At 44.0% G+C, this 623-nt stretch overlaps 1 protein-coding gene across 1 annotated transcript in view; it reads left to right on the forward strand.

Annotated features, from left to right (window-relative positions):
• Positions 1–459: 459 nt before the first annotated feature.
• LOC132003351 (keratin-associated protein 9-3-like) overlaps positions 460–623 on the forward strand; it is a 19,905-nt gene continuing 19,741 nt past the window's right edge. The window contains exon 1 of the mRNA XM_059378736.1: positions 460–610. Coding sequence (XP_059234719.1) covers positions 460–610 — 151 coding nt within the window. The remainder of the gene's footprint in view (positions 611–623) is intronic.

Here is a 623-nt window from a genome sequence, read left to right on the forward strand (position 1 = left end):
AGCATTTTTTATATGACTGGTTGTTAACCTCTTTAACAGCAGATTTAGTCATCATAAAATCCACTCTCAACATACTATCCTGGAGTTAAATACATAAATGAAGATTTAATACTTGTGAAATCCAGTGAAACAATGCTATGTGTCTTGTTTGGAAGACACAGTAGGCAAGGGAAGAGATATGGAAGCTGATTTACATGGTTTTAACCAAATCAGATAGCTCACAGTACAACAGGAAAAGGAAATGGAGCCTTTTCTATATATAGGAATGTTTACCAAATAAACATAATTATCTAACTTACTAAAGCTAACTGCTTTTTCTATTAGGATAAACAAGAAGAGTCCTGCACATGGTCATAGTAGCCCTCAGCAGGGTATAAAAGTGACAGAGGGCAGGGAAAGATCACACTTGAGAACTTCATTCTTCTGGAAACCCACCCAGAACCTCTAACCTCTATCACCATGGTCAACTCCTGTTGTGGCTCCTGCTCTGACCAGGGCTGTGGCCAGGAGACCTGCTGCTGCCCCAGCTGTTGCCAGACCACCTGCTGTAGGACCACCTGCTGCCGCCCCGCTTGCTGTGTGTCCAGCTGCTGCCAGCCCTCCTGCTGTGGTTCCAGCTGCTG

Source organism: Mustela nigripes, chromosome 16 (assembly GCF_022355385.1).
Source record: "Mustela nigripes isolate SB6536 chromosome 16, MUSNIG.SB6536, whole genome shotgun sequence".
Taxonomy (NCBI): domain Eukaryota; kingdom Metazoa; phylum Chordata; class Mammalia; order Carnivora; family Mustelidae; genus Mustela; species Mustela nigripes.